The sequence below is a fragment of the Pelodiscus sinensis genome, chromosome 6 (assembly GCF_049634645.1).
Source record: "Pelodiscus sinensis isolate JC-2024 chromosome 6, ASM4963464v1, whole genome shotgun sequence".
NCBI lineage: Eukaryota > Metazoa > Chordata > Testudines > Trionychidae > Pelodiscus > Pelodiscus sinensis.
Window position 1 is genome coordinate 100,022,536 of NC_134716.1, and position 19,432 is coordinate 100,041,967.

General features: G+C 40.6%; 1 protein-coding gene across 3 annotated transcripts in view; it reads right to left on the reverse strand.

The window, feature by feature from the left end:
• Nucleotides 1–19,432, reverse strand: part of PARP8 (poly(ADP-ribose) polymerase family member 8) — a 223,055-nt gene that overhangs the window by 20,393 nt on the left and 183,230 nt on the right. For all 3 annotated transcript variants that reach the window (XM_075932482.1, XM_025179680.2, XM_006139520.4), the window contains one exon: nucleotides 2,966–3,058. In XM_075932482.1, the coding sequence (XP_075788597.1) occupies nucleotides 2,966–3,058 (93 nt within the window). The remainder of the gene's footprint in view (nucleotides 1–2,965; nucleotides 3,059–19,432) is intronic.

The window sequence follows — 19,432 nt, forward strand, 5'->3', positions numbered from 1 at the left end:
CAATAAAGCTATTTTAGCAGTTCCTTTCATCAGGTATTTAATGAAAAGTTTAAAATCTACAGTAAATACTAAGATGCTATATTTTCTTCTGAGTTTACGACACTTACAGACATGGAGAACTTTTAGGTATCTGTGCTGATTCTCAGAGGAGTGTAAGGGTATGTCTATGCTTCGAGCTGGCAGTGTGATTTTTCAGTGTGAAGAGACACACTTATGCTAGCTCTCACCGAGCTAGTGCACTAAAAACACAGTGTATTTAAGGCAGCATGAATAAATAATACCTAGTGGAGGGGTGGACAAAAGGGTCTCCATGGGCTGGATTCAGCTCGCCAAGTGAGTTGGTCTGGACTGTGGAGGCCTTCCGGCTCCCGCCGCCTCCAGGCCAATTAGGGCCTGGTGATAGGGGGAGTGCGCAAAGTCTCCTCCCACCCTGCCCCTGCCCTGCAAGGAGTGCGTGGCACTTAAAAGTGCTGCACACTCCTGTCAGGGTGGGAGGATGATCTTTGCAGGATGAGGGCAGTGTGAGAGGAGACTTCATGCACTTCCCCCACCCCCAGGCCAATCAGGGTTTGGGATTGGGGAGTGTGAGAAATCTCCTCCCACCCTGCAAGGGGCTCAGCACTTAAAGTCAACCGCCAGCTGCTGCTCAGCTGGCGGTTGACTCTAAGCATGGTGCTCCCTTGCAGGGCAGGGGCAGGAAGTGAGAGATTTCATATGCCCCCCCCCTCCAGGCCCTGATTGACCTAGGTGTTGCAAGGGGGAGTACATGAAGTCTCCCACTGCCAGGGGCACAGGTACCTAGAGGGAACTGCCAGCTGTTCAGAACAGCTGGCAGTTCTTTCAAGGAGGGGAGGAGCAAAGACTTTGTGCGCTCCCCCACCACCAGAGCAATCAAGGTCTTTGGGTGGGGAAGCAGGAAGTCTCCTGGCCCTGCCCCTTCTGCCTGAGACACCCCCTTCCTCGGTGGCCAGGGGCCACTTCAAAAATTTCTGCATTGGCCCCCAGTCAAAAATTATTGCCCAACCCTGACTGAGCGTGTCTGATGAGCATGAACACGGGGCAATTAGCTCCTCCCGTGCTGCCACAAGTACATTCTACTTTTAGCAAGCTAGTATGAATATGTGTCCTCAAGTTGGAGATCGTATGTCCAGCTAGAAGTGTAGACATATTCCAGGAGAGTTCGATGCCCAACTCTTAGGGAAATTCTAATCTTTCTCCCTAGCACCCATCCTCAGAAATCCTGATTTTTATTTTTTGCATAAGCCTGGAATTTAGAAGATATGAAATGACATGCAATTTAAGATGGGAAATGTGGATTTTTCATGAGGCCGCAGATATATTGTGATGTAAATAACTCAAAGCTTGGAAAGGTCTACAAGAAACTTAATTCACTATTTTACTTCAGGATACCTGCCCTGTACCCAATCTTGCTTGTAATTAAATCAATGGCAAAACTCCTACTTGGAACAGAATCAAAACCTAAATCCTTAAATTATGTGGCCCAAATCCTCCAATACAGTGTAGTACTGCTCCTTTATGCCACATAGCTGGGAATTTTTATTCTAATTTTGGACTTGTTAACCCAAACATGGATCACCTCAGTGTAGCAGCCTCCTTCAGTTCATAGAGACAAAGTCATGCTGCTGGCATATTGCCATGACATGGAGCAAGGGGGCAGGGTTTGAATTCACTAACCACCACTGATTCTCTCTGGGACCACGGCAGCTGGTATAACACGGAGCAACTTGAAATCTTCTCTAAATTAAATAGGACTCTAGGGTAGTACAAAGCATGCTCAGAACCAAGGGAGTTGCCATTAAACTTTCCCCTTCCCTGCCTTTATCCCTCAGAGATGTGCTGTATGTGCTCTCCAGCATAGCTTAGGATCAGGTAATTGTTTCTGAAGACTGACTGGAATAGCACCTGCTTTTAGGACAGGAGCTGGGAGTGTTATGGGAGTTACCACTTAATGAGAGTCACCCTAGGGAATTAATTGCAAGGGTAATAAAAGAAAGAGAAGAATTTCAAAACTTGGTAAATACATTTAGCCTCCAAAATGAAAGAGTCTTATTTTCAAAAGTGCTAGCTCCATTTAAAGTTAATTTAAGTGGGCTAGTGCTCATATTTTTGAAAATCAGGCTACTATACACTTGGTTTTGAAATCAAGGAAAGAATATAGCAATCGGTGTGCAACACTTCATTCAGCCCTCCCCTCCCCCCCGGGGTTTTGTAATGAATACTGCCCTAGCTTGTTAAAATTCTTAAAAAATGTAATGAAATATAATTAAAAGAAAACTTGGAAGATATAAATTAATACTATTTTCTGAAGAAAAAATAATTACAGGTAAGGAGTAATATCCTGCTAATACTTACAAACAAATTTAGAGTAAAAACCCAAAGCTATTTTAACAGGGTCGCTCCTCTGAATGGAGAAAAGAAATCAGTGTAGTAACAATTCATCAGGACTATGTCCACTATTATGTAATAATAAAAGCAACAGAGGTACAATGGATACCTGTATCCCAACACTATGAAAAGAAGAGAGCTTTGTATTTACTTGAGAGTAACAAATGATCCTTAAGGTAAAATAGGAATTATCTCCAACAAGGTATATCGAGTGTCCAGTTCATTTCCCCTAACCAGGAGAACAAATTCAACTGAGCAGAAGAAAGAATGAAATTTTCAAAAGCACTTGGTACTCGCCTAACTCTGCTGCCATTTAAATCAATGGTAAACATCTCATGGGCTTCACAGGACCAGAATTTAGAGACTACCTAAAGATACCTTTTCAATATCCTACCCATACATTAAAATATGTAATCATGTCTCTAGTAGTCACAGAACACTGTGAAGGAATACGTAAGTTATCAAAGAGCAGAGATGAAAAAATTAGCAAAAACACATTCATAGAAATTATTGGAGGTACTATACAAAATTAGATACATGATTAACATTATAGGTGTACCTGAGCCCCAGTGGCAATTTCATCTGCAGCTTCATTCATTACTCCCAAAGTTTGGAAAGCAAAAACACATAACTCCCGTTCACATACTGTGGGCTAAGGAGAAAACAAAAACAATAAAATGTTAATTGTTTTTATTTCAGTCTGTACCTATTAATTTTTCTATGTAACACAAAAAATATAATTATAATCCATGTGTATTCGTACCTGCTTAATGCTATTCTTATTCCTGTAAAAATATATTAAAACGTTGAGAGCAAATATCAGTAATATAGGGGAAATTGCATTACAGGGATGTTGTAACAATCCCAAAATCAAGTAAATAAACTCAAGAAATTCAGAGTTCTGGTTAAATGAAATCTAAACATCTTAAAGTTTCTGCCAGAGCACCCAAATAACCTTACTCTCTCTGCTCTATCAGATTCTTCAAACTTCCCATATAATTAAAACTCACTGAAATCTTTTCTCTGAATGATTAATAGTAATTCTTCACTATTCTTCTTTAGAACTGAACATTTTTCTCATCGGAGTCTGCGTTGTTGTGTTACTGATATCATTTGAGCCAAATGAAAAAGTCTGACAGAGAGTGCTAAATTTTTTAAACACTCACACTTAAATGTTAATTCCTAAACTAATTAAAAGATTTACTTGTAAGTCCTCAGAAAATACATTCTGTATTCATAAAATAACTGCTATAAGTTTGAAAAAGATAATTCTGTATTTTTCATATATAATGAAAGGGTTGACTCTCTGCTTTTAAGTACAAAATTCAATTTGTCCTTAACTATGGAGCTGTGATCAGGACCATTGCTAGAGAGTTGAAGGCACTGGGACAAGCCCTGCCTCTGTCCCATCTCTTCTCGTTCCTAATCCATCCCCTCCCTGTCTCCACTCCATCCCTTCCCCCAAACTCCAGCCCTACTCTGCCCGCACTCTGCCTCTGCTCCACCCCCTGTAATCCCCACTGAACTCCTCCTGAAAGTCCCCTCCCCTGAGCATCATGACCTGGGGGAGTAATGAGGAGCCCTGATGCTGGAAGCAGGGATCAGGTTCCCCTGCGGAGTGACCCAGCCCGAGCCTGTTCTGTTTCAACATCTCTGCTTCACCACTCGGTGACTGGAGGGTGCAGCTGCTGACTGAGGGCCCTGCTTTGAGGGCACAGTACAGAAGTAAACGTAACATGGTATTGGAATGCTTACTTCTGTGCTGCTGCTAATGGTGTGTCTGCCTTCAGAGGGAGGCTTCTGGCCAGCAGCCACCAGTCTTCACTCACTCAGCTCTGAAGGCAGTGCCTCTGCTAACAGCAGTACAGAAGCAAGGGTATCAGTAGTGCTCCGCCCCCATCTACAACAAACTTGTGACTTTCCCCCTTCTGCCCCCCAAAAAACCCTCCTTTTTGGGTCAGGATCTCTACAATTGAAATTTCAGATTTAAATAGCTGAAATAATGACATTTACAGTTTTTTTAATTCTATGACCAAAATGGACTGTGAATTTTGTACGGCCTTACACATAGTAAAGGTCTCTGGTGTGCTTTGATATGCTGTTGTTTCAAAGAGCAGCATGCCAAAGTATTCTATGAAACATGTAGTACATGGGACCGGGGTCCACAAAAACATGTAACGAGCAGAAGGCAAGAGCATTGTAGTGGTACACTCCACCTTAGAAAGCCTGTATGTAGATTCACATATACCAAAAAAGAAAAGAAACAAATCCTCAATATAATTAAGTTTTAATTAAAAGAGAATAATCTCTTGTTTTCCCAATAGACACATTTTATTAGCAAACCTTCACTCATTACTGAAAGATTACTATTAGATTCACATACTTAAGACACAAGTTGGTCTAAATATACACAGATTGGTGAACAATCAGTTGAGGCAAATAAACACATAGGTTAGATCCCTTCTTGGAATTTATTGTAATAAACAAGAAATTTCTACTTCAGCAGGGAAATGGTCTAACATATGTTTCACTTACTGCTTGGTGAGTACAGGATATTAAACAATTACTTATGAAACAACATAAAATTATAGCAAGCAGGAAGCCATTATATCAGATACTCTTGAAACACGGTTTTTCACTGCCATGACAACACAGGAAGAATATCTATAAGTTCACATGTTTATGCCAGTATCAATAGAGATCACTGAGCAGAAATGAAAAATTGACCAAATGCTGCCTGAAACAAATGTAAAATTTAGCTGGATTTTGCTTCAAGAAATTATTTTGCCAATTATAGATATATGCTATTGTTCTGCTCGCTATTTTTCCATAGTCCTTAAATTATGCACTGGTTTGATTTCAAATATTTTTTATTTAAATGACCTCCTGAAATCTACAGCACTGAAATATTTTTTTCACTGCAGTTACTTCAGAAGAGCTATCATCTTTCAGGTCTAATAGCATGTCACATATTTGATTTATTTTATCTGCTATGTTACGTTGCATTAGGTAGCAGACTAAGCTTAACATGATCCAATTCACTGTGCCACGGCACGCTAGACAAAAGGCATTTATTATTGCCACTATTCCTATCCTAACAAATTTCAAAAGGTGACTTATCCATTCACATTAGAGGGGATAGAATAAAGAATCCCTATCTTGACAGTTATGAATAACCAAGTGTTCTCTGATTCAGTTTCACTACACAGTAAGGACAGATAAAATTCAGCTCTGCTTGCCATAAAGCAAAAGAATTCACAAATAGTGTTCTGAATTTGCTTTGTAATCTGCCCCCCTTTAACAGTAAGCACAGGTTGGACCTCTCTAGTTCAACACCGTTGGGACCTCACCAGTCCCAGATGAGGGATTTTGTTGGACCTGGGGAGGTCATATCTGGTCTCCCTGCTACTGCCCCCTGCCCTCCCAGCCCTGGACTGGCCGCTGGCCTCCTCCCTCCATCATCAGCCCCTCTTCCCTGCCAGTCCCCACCCCCCTTCCCTGCTAAGTCAGGCAGGCCATCTCTGTGCAATGGACTCCTGGCTGCGCCTCACAGCCAAACAATGGTGCGCCCGGCTCCTGGACATGCTGGGCAGCCCACTGTGGTGATCCAGGCTCCTGGACGTGCTGGTCAGCCCTGCTGCAGCACGCTGGGCTCCTGGACACACCAGGAAGCCCTGCTGCAATAAGCCGGGCTCCTTGACATGCCAGGCTCCTGGCCCCACTGAGCAGCACTGCTGCAGAGCACTGGGCTACTGGCCCCTCCAGGCAGCCCCACTGGGTTGTACCTTACAGCCCAGATGTGGCGTGCCAGACAGCCCAGCTGTGGGGAACGGATGTTGCCGTACGAGGGAGTCCCGGTTAACAGAAGTGCAACCTGTATAATAAGTTAGATGACCTACAAAAGGGGAAAAATTGGGCATGTGCCCCTTTTGTTTCTTCTTCTTTTCTCTGTGATGACTAAAGGGCCTGTATAATCAAAGAAATCATGAGATGCAAGAGAGTGAAAGCTGAGCTGTTAAGTGGTGATGGGATTTTAAATCAGGATGTAAGACATTCTTTGCATTTTATTTGTTTTTGCCAACTCCTATTCAACTTCAATGCCTAATAACATTTTGAAAGAAGGAAATCTATGTTAAAGATTCCATACCTTTCAAGGTTTTAAAGTTTTAAAAGATAACATTAAACGTATTTTCTCCCTTTTCTGGGCTTCCACAAAGCAAATAAGTCCAGACTTTACATTCCTGATATTTTAAATTAAAAGATGAGCAGAAACACACTTCTTCTCCACAAAATTAATATAAATCATAATGAAGAAAAACACAGCATAAGTCCAATTTTAAGATCCTTTACACATGAACTTTTAACTAAGCAATGATCCTGGGAGAAGTGATTATCGTAAGATAATTTCTCTCATTTCTTGTTACATAAAAATGTTATTTTTGTAATACTTATCAATAAGTCACACTATATAGTCCTTCCTCCCATGAAGGTATGTAGTAAGAAACTAATAACAGTTAGGCCAGGTCTACACTTGGAAATTATTTTGAAATAACTACATTCAAAATAATAACTCCTGAATTAACTATTTTGAAATAAGCATATTCCCCCAGGAAAGCAGGAACACAGATTTCAAAATATCCAGCCCCTTATTTCGAAATAAGAAGTTTGGTAGTGTGCACGTTCTGCTTATTATTTTGAAATAAGGGGGGAGGTTTCTTTTGAAATAACTCCCTAGTATGGACCAGGGCTTAGATGCTTGAAATAAATGAGGAAGTAATGATAAAAGCTTAGTGTTATAAATTCCTTGATAAGACATTTATACGGAACATATACGTATTTATCTGTGCTGATTCTTCCTCTGCAACCCCAGTGTATCTGTAGAAGTCTATCATGCATGCAGTCAGAAAACTGACACTGAGTGGAACAAGCTGAGCTACTGCAGCCTCTACAAGGTTAATGTCTTGGCCAGTTATATCACCATATCAGGCAGAGTATAAAAGGAAGGGGAACCTGGATTCTGTGGTTGACTAAAATGAGGTAGGCCTTTGGGGAATTACTGCCCAGTGTTTTTTGTCAGTTGATTTGCTTTCTGTTTTGTGACTGTTTGTTGGATAATAAACCATGAGGAAAGAGCCAACAGCACTTGAACCTTAAAGCTTTGTTTCCATTCCCACTGAGCTAGAAACATTCTTATAATGAAAAAAAAGAGAGAGATTATTTAGTAGTAAGATGATTCCAGGAGCTGGGGCTTTAAGAAAATTGCCAGATTGTTGAGACAATCATGGGAATATCTAGCAATATTGTGACCTACTTACAAAAATTCAATGATAGTAAGGCAGTAAGGCAGCACTGCTTTTTTATTTAGATGTTTCCTTGAACTCTCATTTTCTGATTTTCTGTTTATGGTAACTACCTGTTGTTTTTTGTCTTATATTTGGACTATAAATATATAAAGGCAGGAACTATCTTTTCATTCTATTTTATACAGTGCCTGGCACAGTGTGGTCCTGGTTCATGATTGGGGTTTTTAGGTCCTACCACAATACACATAATTAAGTAAATAAATACATAAAATAAACAGTTAACTCTATATTGGTGAAACTCCATTTTGCGGATGCTTTTATTTTCATTAACGAATATTTAATATTGATTTAGCCGATGTCCATTTCTAAACTATTTAGTTAAATCAGGACAACTTTCTTCTAAACCAGTGGTTTTCAAATTTATCCGATCACTGGGATGAATGGGAAAGGTATCACTTTTTCCACTGCTGCTGGCGATGGTTCTCTGGCTACCCAGTTCTGAATGTACATAGTAAGTTTTACTTTCCTAAAACTTTAAATGCCTCTGTCCTTGAATATATTCTCTCCCCCAATCCCAAACAGTGTGCAATTCCCCCTTTGAGAACCTCTGGTCTAGTTAAGGTGATGTGGAGACGTGGTCTCCTGGACAGTAAAAATGTAACCCATACTTGGTTTTACAGATTAAAATCATCACCTTGAATTTTATCCAGAAATGATCTGGAAGGAATCTGCTGCAGTCCACAGAGTATATATGCAAACATTCACCATTGAGAATGTGTGTAATTGCTTTCTACATTGCCTGAAGAACAGAATTTTCACTCTCTCTAAGCAAAATCAGCCCATCGCAGAACAATCAAAAGTCTGAAAAATATTTTATTTTTAATCAGGATGCAGAAAATAAATGGGAGGTCATTTAGATGGCTGACGCAAAACTGTTGGCTGAGTGAAGAACATCAGTGCTGAAATACCATACAAAGGGGTAATTATACTAGTGGGGAAAAGCCAAAGAAATGCAAGAGCCCTGGTTGCTAAAAGGCTGACATAGCAAGTACTAAGGAACAGAAGGCACAAATGATATTATTTTTGAGTCCTGTAGGGTTATCTGAGTTTTATTTTCAGCTACCTACTATTTCCACACTCAAAACCCCTTTTGAGAGTGTTATAGCTGCGATGAACAAGGAAGAATAATCACAGAATATTTTTTACCTACTATAAGGCAAATGGCATTGCCTCAAATGGTGGCCGTGAATAGCAGGTAGGTTCTCCAACCATAAAAGTATGTTCCTATAGTCCTATATGTGGGTTTCTGTAGTCCGATATAATTTCCAGACAACCCCTAAATTCACTACAACAAAAAACTAACCAACCAAATATTCCAAGCTCATGCTGATCTAATGTATCCTGTCATTTTCTAAAGCTTTCAGCAATTCACAGACACTTACCTTCCTTCCTCCCCCTTCCCACCCCCCCGCATCCTCCTTCTGTTCTGCAATGTGATTTGTCCTTTTCATATTTGTTCATTTTTTTAAATTGTATCCTTTGGTATATATGGTTGTGACTACTTTCTTCCACTATTTGATCTGAGGAAGTGGGTCTGGCCCACGAAAGCTCATCATCTAATAAACCATCTTGTTAGTCTTTAAAGTGCTACATTGTCCTGCATTTTGCTTCAACTACCCCAGACTAACACGGCTACATTTCTATCACTATTCTAAGAGCAATGTGTCATTCTCTGAAATATTCTGAGGGACACCCCTCATACACTAATGAGTATGAACATGACTGGCACACCTACATACTATTGATCTAAAAATAAATACTCAAGGATGGCTCACTTACAGCACATTAATAAATGGCAAAGGTGAAACCATTAAATATCTTCTCACTTCTCCTAATGAAGGAGCTGGTAGTAGAGATAAGATTTATCTTCAAATTTATGTTCTGTGTTCAGCTTCTTACAAAGAGGGTATGAGGCTCTCTTTAGGGGTGTGTCTAAACTACATGGCTCCGTCGATGGAGCCATGTAGATGAGGCTGATCGGCAGAGGGAAATGAAGCCATGATTTAAATAATCATGGCTTTATTTAAATTTAAATGGCTGCCGCACTCTGCCGACCAGCTGATGATCAGCTGTTTGTCAGCAGATCGGGGCAGTCTGGACGCTCCCCCGTCGACATGAAAGCCCTTTGTCGACCTCCCCATTAAACCTCATCCCACGAGGCATAAGGGGGAGGTCGACAAAGGGCTTTCATGTCGACAGGGGAGCATCCAGACTGCCCTGATCTGCTGACAAACAGCTGATCATCAGCTGGTCGGCAGAGCGTGACAGCCATTTAAATTTAAATAAAACCGCGATGGTTAACGGAGCCATGTAGTTTAGACACACCCTAGGAGAAAACTGTCTCTGGTTTTACCTTGATTACATTGGATAAGTGCTGCTATATAATGCTATAATACTGGAGTGGCAGCACTTACAGGATGTTGGAAGAGAAGTGAAGAAAATGTATCTAGTTTATAGAATCTGTTGCAAGTAGCCTGAGCTTTTTATGTTTATTTCCTGGCTGATTTGATGTGTGCCGTGTAATAGTCTCATTACTGAGTGATGGCAATATAAGAATAGTTGCTAATCCTCCAGTTTGTGAGCTCATACTACCTAAAGGTCAATTATATTTTACATAAATGACATATTACCATTTCTGAAATATTAGGAGCCTACCAGAGCCTTTCTTTTCTCTCATTTATGCCACAGAACTGCGCAGACCAGTCCCCACACTGTAATTTAAGGGATAAAATGTCAGTGTATAAAGAGCACAAATGCACCCAAGCTATACCCACAAATCCCTATTCACAAATGGGTATTTGTGAATAGAAGTTGGGTAGCAGGTGCTAATATGAAACTTGGGTATGTTTGACCAGTGTAATTTAAATACCCTGCTTAAACTACTAGGGAAAAATTCTGCTTGGAGGGAGCAATTTTCATTAACTGTAACAGAATAGGAGTAACATTTGTTGTGGGTACAGCTCTGGTCTGTGACTTTTGTCCTCCCTGTCTCATAACACAAGAACATGGGGACATTCAATTCAATGGAAGAGAAATGAAAAACTGATAAAAGGAATTACAATACGCAATTAGACTGTGTAGCTCATTGCCACATGAAGTCCCTGAGACAAAGAAATTAACAAGATTAATTTATTTTAATGTACATTTATATGGATATCAAGACTATGGAGACTTTACTTAATATCTTGTAACATATTTTGTGAAGGGGTGTTAAATCTCATGATTAAGGGTTTATGCAAATATCTAAGTTTTGAAGATCAAGATGAGACCCAATGTAAGGAACAGATTACTCCACATGGAACAACGGCACTGCATAGTTCTGACAACTTCCTCTGAAGTGACTCATACTGCCACTTGTCAGAGACAGGAACTTGAATTAAGATGGACATGGAGTCTGATCTAGTCTGGCAATTCCTATGTTCTTGTGACTCAGGATATTTGTATTTAACTTCTTGCTCTGCCACAGGCTTTCTTTGTCAACTTGGACAAAGAAACTTAAATTTTATTTCTATGTCTCTGTAAAATGACAAAGTTCTCAGATATGACAGAAATGGGAGCCATATAAATTACTAGATAAACAGGGTTGCTCTTGTGTAGCTGATAGAACAATTTGGTCTTTTGAAATATGTTTTTAATTCCGAATTATTGGATGATCTTTCAGTTTCAACAGAAATATTATATGGAAACAGAGTATTGGGCTGTATATTGTATCTACTGTAGGAGACACAGGAGCAATAAAGACTATGACATCTATCGCAGTTTTCAATTCTGATACTCTTATTGCAAATGGAAGACAAAATGTACAGAAAAGATAATCTCAGAGAGGTAGCCATGTTGGGCTGTAACTTTAAAAATGAGTAGTCCTGTGGCATGTCTACACTAGGAAATTATTTTGAAATAACTACATTTGAAATAAAAGACAGAACTATGTAGCACTTTAAAGACTAACAAGATGGTTTATTAGGTGATGAGCTTTCGTGGGCCAGACCCACTTCCTCAGATCAATAACAGGAAGTAGGTCTGGCCCACGAAAGCTCGTCACCTAATAAACCATCTTATTAGTCTTTCAAGTGCTACACAGTTCTGTCTTTTGTTTCAGCTACACCAGACTAACACCAGACTAACACGGCTGCATCTCTATAATTATTCTACATTTGAAATAATAACTCTCAAAATAACTATATTGAAATAAGCTTTTTCCCCAAGGAAAGCAGGAGTTAGTATTTCAAAATAACCAACCCCTTATTTCAGAATTAATTGGCTTGGTAGCGTAGATGCTCCACTTGTTATTTTGAAATAATGGGAGTTATTTCAAAATAACTCCCCAGTATAGACCAGGGTTTAGAGAATAACACTCTCTCTCCCCCTCTGGGTATGTCTACACTTGCACCCTAGTTCGAACTAGGGATGCAAATGCAGGCATTCGAAATAGTCAATGAAGTGGGATTTAAATATCCCGTGCTTCATTAGCATGATCTCGCTGGTACGCTACTCCAAATGCCAGCTGTTTTGAAAATGAAAGTGTGCGCCGGGATGTGTTAGTTCGAATCAAACCCTTTGGTTCGAACTAACATTACTCCTCAAAAAATGAGTAACATTAGTTCGAACCAAGGGGTTTGTTTGAACTAACGTGTCCCGGCATGTACTTTCACGTTTGAAACAGCTGGCATTCGAAGTTATGCGCCGGCGAGATCATGCTAATGAAGCACAAGATGTTTAAATCCCCACGTAACTGACTATTTCGAATGCCTGCATTTGCATCCCTAGTTCGAACTAGGGTGCAAGTGTAGTCTCTCTCTCTCTCTCTCTCTCTCTCTCCCCCCCCCCCCCCTCGTGGGCAAAACCCACTTCCTCAGATGAACAGAGTCAAAAGAAAAGTGGAGAAGACAATGACCACTGTGATAATGATCACTCTGCTTTAAACATAATTCCCAAGTGCTCTAGAATAACACCTTGCAGCAAGGAAGAAAAATATTGCTGTATTTCCACCAAAAGGCAACTTGCCTAAAATGTCCCTCAAGCAAGAGGTTCCAAATCACAGAGTTCTTTATTAACTGATTATCATATTTATGAAATAACAAAAATCTGGGAATGATTCAACTGAGAAACACTTCATCTGAGGGCAGAAGTTCTCACTGCTACCCTCTTAAATATTATCATCATCTAGTTAAACAATTCATGGCACTGGTAGGTGGAGATAAGTCTGTTTTTTTCTCTAACTTGTGCTTCCTACCATTCTCCAAGGTTACGTCAAGACTGCAAGACTCTTTCAAAAGAGGATTTTTTGAAAGATACTTTTGAAAAAGTCTCCTTCGAAAAACAGCATCTAGACGACAACCAGTACTTTCGAAAAAGCAAGCCACTTTTTTGAAAGAGAGCACCCAGGCAGTCTGGATGCTCTTTCGAAAAAAGCACAGTTTGCATTACATAGTGCCTTTTTTCAAAAGAGGACTTTTGAAAAAGGCATTCTTCCTAGTAAAAATGAGGTTTTCTGCAGTTGAAAAATCTGCCGTGTTCTTTTGATTTACTTTCGAAAGAACACAGCAGCAGTCTAGACGCAGGGGAAGATTTTTTTTAAAAAGGCCACTTTTTCAAAAAAAAACGTGTAGTCTAAACACACCCCAACTGTTTGACATGGACACTTGGGATGTCACGGCTACATTTCTATCAGTGTCAATAATGTGATAGGAAGGAGTAAGCCACAGGAAACAAGTTATTAGAGCCCTGAAAAGCAGTCCATACATCCTTTAGTGTCCCTATGTCTTTATAATAAAAAAGCAGCTGCCAGGAGCATAGAATGTTATTTTCCAAAATGCTTTGGTATGGAGGAGGCTATGAAGGCTGGTATAATGTGGTAACATTGCAGCAGCCTTTCCCATGGGATAGCTCAGTGGCTTGAGCATTGGCCTGCTAAACCCAGGATTCTGAGCTCAGCCCTGAGGGGGCCATTTAGGAATCTTGGGCAAATATGTCAGGGATGGTACCTGGTCCTGCTGTGAGGGTAGGGGACTGGACTCTGTCTCTCAAGGTCCTTTCCAGCTCTATGATATTGGTATATCTCCATATATTCACTTGTGGACATGAAAGATCCTGCTGTCCTCTGGTCAAACTCCTACTCCACAAAATACATCAGAAATACTTTCCCCTCTAGTTCAGTTATCTTCTATTCTACTCCTAAATGTAGTTGTGCAGTATTTTCAACACACAATGGCTGCTGCTTTATATGCCAGGTTGGTTTAATTCCAGTGGTAAGTAACAGTTTACACAGGGGAACTGTTAAAGAGAGGGAAACTCATGGCTCCACTAAATGGAAGTTTTACTCACAAGGAAATCACATTTGAATTGTTCAGAATGAAAAGCATTCTGAAAAGGTAAGATTATTACTACCATTACAGATATATCAGCATTACCATATTAGCATTATTTGTGGTGCTATCAGTACCAAGCACTTCATATATTGTATTTCAGAGTATTTAGTTATTTACATCCTGGTGCTGAAAAGATAAGAACAGAGACATTTTTGTTCAAGGATGCTACTTTTTAAAGGCAATAATCTCACATTTAATTTTACAGAGCTTTTGTTTTTCTGCTGATTCCTCTGCCATTCTAGAGACACACACAAGATGGCACTGTAGAGAAAAGCTCTCAATTCAAAAGAAATTTGTTATTGTTTTGCTTGTTTCTCATTTTACTTAATACATTATAGGATACTTCTGCTCATTTTAACTGTTCAATATGACTTTAGTTTTTATTCAAATGATGCCAGTTTGTTCCAGTGTAACCTATTGACAGATTAAAAAGCACAGACACAATTTGATAGATGGTACATATATACTATAACCAGTGTTACATATAAACTCAGTGTGATATATATTTATTATATAAATGTTATATGTATTATTATAGTTTAATCAGTTGTTTAAATTTAATAACCATTTTATTAATATTCGTCAGCTCATATTTAAATGTTTGTAATAAAAGTGCTATTAACATGTTCTGGATATGATAAAGCAGTCTATCTCTTCAATACCATATCATCTCAGCTATTGCATTATTAAAATACTTACCACTTCCTGAGTATATAAATACTAGCTGTATTTAGCTCAAACTGTAGTAAAGAGATACTAGTAGGGTTTCCTTTATTATAGTATCAAAAGCTCAGCAGCTCCCCACTGCCTGAATCTTTCCTTGAAGCAAGGAAGATTTTGGCAAGGAGAGGCAGTGGGGAAAGCCTCCAGCAATCAGGAACTGTCAGAGCTTTTCCACATTACCAGAGCTTTCCCTATGGTGGGAAAGACTACAGTACTGGGGAGGCAGTGGGACATTACACTAACAATAACAGTGTAGACAAGAAGGACAGTCTTGGGCAAATAGGGAATCATTGGATACACGGGGCTGAAAGAAATGCTGCAATCTCTAAAAGAAGTAGTAGATGTCATGCAGTTGCTGTGCATGCTAAGAATCTCAGTGAGAAATTCTATCTCCCTGAGCTCTTCTTGGGATGGCGCAACTCTATACCAGGCCCAACAAATGACGGTGTCCAATCAGCATCAATACAACTAAATATTCATAACCCTACCTTCAACAGATGGCAAAAGGCAAAGAATTTCACCTTAGAAATCCAGCTCAACCACAGAGCTCTCAGCACATTTACAATTATTACTTCCTCTACTTCCAGAACAGAGCTATTCCAACCTACACCTTGTGTTCTCAACACTGAATATGGGTTATTCCAGAACTCAGTTTTAAGGGAGTCCAGCTGTGCCGCAGCACAACAGAACTCTTCAGAAACATGTAGTCAGACTGTCTTGAGATTTTCCAGGCCAAAAAAGTGCTCTACAAGTAAAGTAATCCCAAAGCTGTCTCTTAAATGTTATTTTATGCAGAGTTTAATATCTAAAATTCTTCTTAACATAAGAGGCGCAATGGAGGAGTAACTGAATGAAATATTATGCTCGCAGTTTAAGAGGCACTCAGATTAGACATCTAATGGTCCCTTTTGGCCTTAAAATCTATACCATTGAAAATTTCCCAAAGAGTAGAATCTAGATTTTATGAACGTGTATCTGGAAAATGACCGATTATATGAAACATTTTTCTCAGCAGCAGGGGTTGGGGACTGGAACAAAATCACATGTGACTACAACCACACCACAGCGCTATTTCAGGATACTGGAGATATTCCGTGTCTTTTGAGCACGTCTGTTATTTTAAAATATAATGGGCTTGCTATTCTGACGTCCCTGTATACCTCATTCCATGAGTAGTAGGGATGTTTTGGAATAGTGATTTATTTAGAAATAAGTGCTGTGTAGACAGCACCAAATTTCAAAATAAGCTATTTTGAAATAACTTCAAAATAAGATACACAATTTGGTTAGCTCAAATTGCATATCTTATTTTGACCTACAGTGCAGTGTAGATGCACTGATAATGATTTTTATGTTTAAACAAGACTATATCACTTTACATGCCAATGGCTTTGGAGCACTGGAAATCACTTTGCAGTGGTTTGAAAGACAAGGAAAAAGCAATGCAACAAACCATACACTGCACTGTACCCACTGTAACTGAGGTGTGCAATTTTATGATTTTTTTTGTTTTAGGGACTCCAAAATAGTTCATAAAATAGGGCTTCTACTATACTTTCTAGAGGGATATCTTGGGAAATGTTGCAAATACTGGGGTAATGTCTTTCTGTTAACTGAAGTAATTCACAAGTTTTAAATTTTATTTGCCATGTATAGTTTCATATTTTAAATAAACATATCTATGCATTGTGCATTTCATAAATTTCCAGTGCACTTTAAGCTCTAGATAAGTAAATAAATAGAGAATAGTATTGTAATACCCACTATCCCCAAAAATGCTTTGACTTATTTCTTCCTGATCAGTTGAGAGCAAGCCCATTATATAGCAAGCCCTCTAACATGTTCAGTTGAAGTTTCATTATGGATCTCCCCATGATGTGCCTGAGGTATTTGGCTTCCACTAGCTTTTCTGCATATTTGGATCGATTAGTGGTGAGACTTCTTTCCTAGGCATCCACTACTGTTTTTACCTGTTCCAAGTGCATCCCTCATTCTTGACTGTGAATGACCACATAATCCAAGTAAGCAGCAGCATATTTGACATGTGAACATAATAACTTATTAATGAGTCGCTGAAAGGGTGTTGAAGCTCCATGTATTCCAAAGAGTGGATGGTTTACTGATACAAATCTTATGGCATTAAAAATGTGGTCTTCTCTTCGGCTTTTTTTGGCAGAGGGAATTGTCAATAACCTTTGATCATGTGAAAGGTATACAGGAATCATGGTTTTTCCAGCTTGCCAATTAATTCATCTATATGAGGTATGGAGGAGGAACAAAACTAGGACAGTTCATTTAATTTTCCAGAAGTTATTACAGAATCTCATTATTCAATTTGGCTTAAATACTAGAATGACTGGGCTGGACCATGATTGGGCTGCACTCCTCTATGACTCCCGGCTCCAGCATTCCTTAACTTCAACAATAATCTCTTCTCTTTTAGCTTCTGGGTTCCAATAAGATTTAACATTCACATTTATTCCTGGATCCTTGCTGATGTGGTGATGGACTACTACGGTTCTTCCTAGCTTTTCTCAGAACATATCATAGTTCCAATCAATCATTTTGATGACTTCTGTATGTAGTTCAGGGGTCAATTTTGGCAATATTTTTATCTAGCCATGGGGTTTATTTTTGGGTGGTGTCTCTAGGGTGACTATATTAAGTTTCTCTGTCATGCCATGGCATCAATAGATTGGCATAGTAGAATTTCTCTTGTTTTTGGTGATCAGGTTGTCAGAACTTGTTGTCAACTTCCCTGTCATCTGGCCAACAGCTTGCTTTTTGCTGTGGGTACCAGCACCTTTACCCAACCTCCCATCTGGAATTTCTGAACCTTTGCTCAATGATTGTTACAAGTCTCTTGGCTTTCTTGTGCTCCAGCATTATGGAGGTGACTTGAGCTATTCTGTCCCACATCTGTATTACAAACTCTATGAAGTTCCTTCCCTTATTGGACTTGTGATGGGGTGGACGAAGCCCCAACACCCCCTACAGAAGGCCAGACACCTTGCCACACCCCATCCCAGCAAGAGGAGCAGAAAAGAGGTCCTCTAAGCAGGATAAAGTGGCTGTCTCTGTGGCAGCCAATCAGGACCCAGCAGTTCTGTATAAAAGAAGCTGCTGGGCTAGGGCCTGGCAGTTTCTCACAGGAGCTCGACCCAGGCAGTTCTATATACTGACTGGGAGACCAGCAGCACTACGGACAGCTCCGAGTACGAGCTGAACTTAGACCTGGGCAAGGCCCAAGTTCAGTGGCTAAAGACTGGCCACAAGCCAGCACCATGGACAAGGGGTAGTCAGATCCTAGCCTCTGAGCCTTGAAGACGACCAGGCAGAGACCTTACGTGGCATCCCTTTGCCATAGAAGGGTGCTCACAAGTTGGTGGACTTCATTACACTGGTACCAGGAGTGGCGTGTCGAGCCACCCCTGTATCCAAGGGGTAATGGATGAACTGCTGAGGCTGCTGGCTCAGCAGCAGCATAGCACCACAGAGACACAGAGGACCCTGCAGGAAGCTCAGCAAGAGGCTCAGAAAGCGGCCCTACAGCAACAGAACATATTCCTGGAGGTGTTCCAGCTCCAGCAACAGAAGCAACAACAAGAACACCAGTTTCATTAGGCAGTACACCAATGACTGGTGACTTCAGTTCCTGCTAATCCGGTAAACTCAGGACTTGGGATACCACTAGCCAAGCTTGGGCCGCACGATGATCCAGAAATTTACCTAATAACCTTTGAGCACATAACCATGACCGCCAGCTGGGACCGAACTACCTGGGCTGCTTACCTGGCACCGTTCCTCTCTGGGGAAGCTCAGGAAGCTTATTGAGTGTTGGACGATGAGGCTGCAGCCAACTATGGGACAGTGAAAGCGTCCATGATAGATCGCCTGGGAATATGCCCCAAGACATATCATCACCGGTTCCATTCCAAACTTTTTCCTGCTGGTGCTTGGCCCCGAGTGGTGGCCCAATACCTCAAGGGCTGGGCCACCCATTGGCTATGGCCTGAGTTACTGTGCCTGCGAGATCATGGACTCCACAGTCCTGGAGCAATACCTAGTGATTTTGCCCATGCCAGTTCAGACCTGGGTGTGACAGCATAATCTAGACTGCCGCAGTCCAAACCACTGAAGATTTTCTTTTGGCGAATAGGTCTAGTACACCAACCCGGCATTGGCCTGAGAACTGGCTCACCCAAAGTGCTGAAGACCCTGCCTGGGCAAGGAAAGAGGGGCCCAAGAGACCCAAACTGACAAGAAATGAAGTCCCCTGAGAGGTCACCCACAAACATCGTGCCCAACGGGGGCCTCCTTCCCCAGGCTGTCGTTGAGTGGCCGTCCAGATGACCTAAGGGGACCATTGGTATGTTTCCACTGTGGGAAGCCTGGATATCTCAGCTGCTCCTGTCCCATTATGGAGTGTGACTTTTTAGACTGTGGTGTTGCCGAAACGTGTAGTGGGTGTGATGTGGAGCCTGATCGGTAGCATAAGGCCTACATGGTGCAAGTCACTGTGGGGTAGGGAGGGTGCACGATGTCTGGGCTGGTAGATTCTGGGTGCTCCCA